This window comes from Echinops telfairi, unplaced genomic scaffold, assembly GCF_000313985.2.
Source record: "Echinops telfairi isolate 266 unplaced genomic scaffold, ASM31398v2 ScPeMD7_3;HRSCAF=10, whole genome shotgun sequence".
In the NCBI taxonomy this organism is placed as follows: domain Eukaryota; kingdom Metazoa; phylum Chordata; class Mammalia; order Afrosoricida; family Tenrecidae; genus Echinops; species Echinops telfairi.
This window is the reverse complement of record NW_022103899.1, coordinates 44,528,132-44,529,437: the sequence shown is the minus strand read 5'-3', so window position 1 is coordinate 44,529,437 and position 1,306 is coordinate 44,528,132. Positions and strand designations below refer to the sequence as shown.

At 51.5% G+C, this 1,306-nt stretch overlaps 1 protein-coding gene across 1 annotated transcript in view; it reads right to left on the bottom strand.

Moving 5' to 3' along the window:
• Positions 1–1,306, bottom strand: part of RUFY4 (RUN and FYVE domain containing 4) — a 113,709-nt gene that overhangs the window by 8,874 nt on the left and 103,529 nt on the right. Inside the window, exon 10 of the mRNA XM_013004349.1 lies at positions 642–752. Coding sequence (XP_012859803.1) covers positions 642–752 — 111 coding nt within the window. The remainder of the gene's footprint in view (positions 1–641; positions 753–1,306) is intronic.

Here is a 1,306-nt window from a genome sequence, read left to right as displayed (position 1 = left end):
GCTCTCTCTTTTTGTAATCGGTGGAGCAGGCACGGCAGACCAGGCCTCGGCAGAGACAGGGGACAGGGAAGCCTCTGAGCCTGGCCGGGGAACGTGTGGGCACGTGTGGGGTGAGCATCGTCAGGTTATGCCTGTCTGCTTCTCGTTTCCCAATAGAACAGTCCTTGGGCTGCTTTCACGAGGTCTCCCCTGTCCTCTAGGATCTGAGTCCTTGACCTCCCTGGAGACCTCGCACTTGAACTTCTCCTGGTCACTTCTGGTGGCTCACTGTCCTTTCCTTTGCTGCTTGTGCTGTCACTGGGATTCCTCACCAAGAAAAGAGAGGGGCAGCTTCTCTTATTCAAGAAGTCTCTTCCCAGAGAGAGGAAGCCCACCAGCCGTCTAATCCTCAAAGGGTTGCACAATCTCACATACCAGAAGCCCATTCCACTGTTCTTGCTCCTATCTCTGCTTGTTGTTGGAAGCCATATGGAACATGCATGGACAACTTTAAGCTTTTAATAAGTTTTAATTAGTTTATTAAAGTATCTTTAATAAACAGCCACGTCCTGTATCCCCCACTTCCCTGGAGTGGGAAGAGGGCTGTGGCTTGTGAACACTGGGCTGTCTCAGAGGGTGGACTCTGATCCCAACCCACATACCTGCAGGGATACCGCCGAGAGAGTCGGCCAAAGATCTTGCTGCAGCTGACACAGCAGCCGGGGGCCATGGACGAGAGATGCTGGGTCTGCTGCCACAGGCCGTCTTTCTCTCTGATGGGGGGATGGAGGTGGACACACACACACACAGAGATGGAAATGGACATAGATGGAGAGACAGGGGGACAGCAAGAGCAACAGGGGAGGAACAAAGTGGAAGTGAGAGACAGGGTGACATTGAAGACTATACAGTGAGAGACATACAGAGACAAGGAACAGAGACAGAGACGAGGACAGAGGAGAAAAAGAGACAAGGAACAGAGGAGCAGGAAGACAGGAGAATAATGGAGGAAGAGGCAGGGAGGAGCAGAGCAGCACCATTGGAGAGAGAGATTAGAGTTGTACAGGGAGGCAGAGAGACACAGGAGTAGAGAGACGTCGAACGAGAGAGGAAGACCAACACAGAGACAGGGAGGGAGGGAGAGAGAAATATATAGAGCGATGGAGAAGCAGAGAACGAGACACAGTCACAGAGAGAAATGTATACACACACATATACCACCCCCCCACACACACATACACACCCCACATACACACAAATCCGTCTCTAGGATTTCAGGAAGACAGATGGAAACATCAGTCACATGCTACCTTCTCCAAAGACTTAT